The sequence below is a fragment of the Sinocyclocheilus grahami genome, unplaced genomic scaffold (genome assembly GCF_001515645.1).
Source record: "Sinocyclocheilus grahami isolate Dianchi unplaced genomic scaffold, SAMN03320097.WGS_v1.1 scaffold389.1, whole genome shotgun sequence".
In the NCBI taxonomy this organism is placed as follows: domain Eukaryota; kingdom Metazoa; phylum Chordata; class Actinopteri; order Cypriniformes; family Cyprinidae; genus Sinocyclocheilus; species Sinocyclocheilus grahami.
The window spans coordinates 1,143,131-1,145,377 of NW_015505568.1; the positions used below are offsets into that span (position 1 = coordinate 1,143,131).

The 2,247-nt window shown below is 29.3% G+C and overlaps 1 protein-coding gene across 1 annotated transcript in view; it reads left to right on the forward strand.

Moving 5' to 3' along the window:
* Positions 1-1,932, forward strand: part of LOC107550146 (cyclin-dependent kinase-like 5) — a gene marked incomplete at its 3' end in the record, with an annotated part of 59,589 nt that extends 57,657 nt beyond the window's left edge. The window contains exon 15 of the mRNA XM_016231373.1: positions 1,726-1,932. Coding sequence (XP_016086859.1) covers positions 1,726-1,932 — 207 coding nt within the window. The remainder of the gene's footprint in view (positions 1-1,725) is intronic.
* Between the last annotated feature and the right edge of the window lie 315 nt (positions 1,933-2,247).

Below are 2,247 nucleotides of genomic sequence, written 5' to 3' on the forward strand. Positions count from 1 at the left end.
TTCTCCACAAAACTCAGTTCGCGCGTGTGCAAAACACACTTTTGCTTTTTTCCCAGAATTGTGGCAGAGATCTAATCCCATACAGTCCGCCGCTAACACACTAAACCGCTCTCGCTGCATGATTAACAACACTAATCATTTCTGTTGAGTTGGGCTGGGTACGTGTCTCCTCATTGGTCGTAAGATCTGTGATGTCATCATGTCATTAGAATGACTCCACCCATATTTGCATCTTGTGTAGATTTGAATGCATTTTCCCATTTTATTCACAACTAAGCGGTTTAAAAAATTTCCACAGAAACAGATTGAAGTCAATGCAAGAGTTTGAACACACGTTCATGTCATATTACAGCCCAAAATCAAAGGAAAACTGTAAATTATATTTTGCTTACAGAAAATTAAACACATTTTCTGTAATGCAGGAAAAAAAAATCACATTTTCATTTCAAAACCAACACTGTATTATTGTAAATGCAGCTGTAAGTGGTACAGTAAGTTGTGTCAGTGTAGTATTTGTGTACTGAATTTAATTTGTTGCTTTTTATTTACAAAAAAAAATCATGTCCAATCAAACATGATTATTTCAATTATATTACAGAAACTAGATTTTTTTGTTGTTGTGAGATTTACCCATAAAAATATATTAATAAAAATGCTAAACTAATTTCTTCCAGAATCATCTGGAATATAAATAAATTAATAAAGTAATGTTTAAAAAAATAATAATATGATGTACTGAAAAGTCATTAGTGTTTTTACAGTGTCTAATCTGGTTAGTAATTATCATCATAAAACGCAATATTAATAATAATATAAAAAGTTATATAAACTAATAGTCATAAAAATGAATACTAATATTAATATTAATATATTAATATATAATAATATTTAAAAAAAATTATGTTGTGAAAAGACATTAGTGTTTTATTTTTGTTTAATTTGGTTTATAATCATCACTATCATCATACAATGTAATAATAATAATATTAAAATTAATATAAATTAATCATCTTAAGTTAAATTAAGATTATTATGAAGTAATATTAAAAATAATGCTATGATGATTAAAAAAAACTATCAGTGTTTTTACTTTGTCTGATCTAGTTAATAATCATCATCATAAAAAGTCATATTAATAATAATGTGAATATTAATATAAAGCAATTTTAAAAATAATAAAAATATGATGTTGTGAAAAGTCATCAGTGTTTTTACTGTGTCTAACCTGGTTAATAATAATAATAATAATCATCATCATAATCATAAAAGTAATGTTAATAATAAAAAATAATATAAAATCATATTAAAAGATAATATTATGATTTGAAAAGCCATTAGTATTTGTACTCACTTATCTGGTAAATAATCATCATCATCATCATCATTATCATAAAAGTAATATTAATAATAATTAAAAAAATATATATAAAGTCATATTAAAAGATTATGTTATGTGAAGAGCCGTTAGTGTTTTTATTGTCTGGTTAATCTGGTTAATAATAATCATCATTATCATCATCATAAAAAATATTAATATTAATAATTATATTAAAATGTATATAAGCTAATAATAATTTTAAAAATAATTTTAAAAAGAAATCCCTGTGGGGAGAGAATCAGAATATTTATAAAATCCACTTGTGATAGAAAAACCCATATTATGCTTCTTTCCTGGGCTGTTTTTCTCTGTTGTTTGTCTGTTAGTTGTGATATTGTCATGTGGAGGTGATTGACAGCGCTGTGCCGCGTGTGATTGGTCAGGTGCCGAGTGAGGGGCCGGATCAGGCGCTGATGCAGAAATCGTCCCGCTCGTACACACACCAGGGCAGCAGACATCGCACCCGCAGCCGAGACCGAGAGCGAGAGCGAGACCAGGATCAGGAGCGAGACGCCGAGTGGCCCGCAGAGAGAGCGCCCGAAACACACTCACAGGTACATATATAAGCATTTATACGTGCGGACGATCAGCAGTGTCCAATTAGTGTCACTGAGATACTATGATATGAGAACAGTGTTTACAAAGTGCTTTACATACAAGAAAATACATGTTAGTTTGCATTCACAAAGTTAAAACATACATACACTAGCATTCAGAAGTTTGGGGTCGGTGAGATTTTTTATGTTTTTTAAAAAAGTCTCTTCTGCGTAAAAATACAGTAACAACTGTGAAAAATGTGAAATATTTTTACAATCTAAACCAGGTGTTTTCAATGTGAATATCTGTTAAACTGTAATGTATTTCTGTGA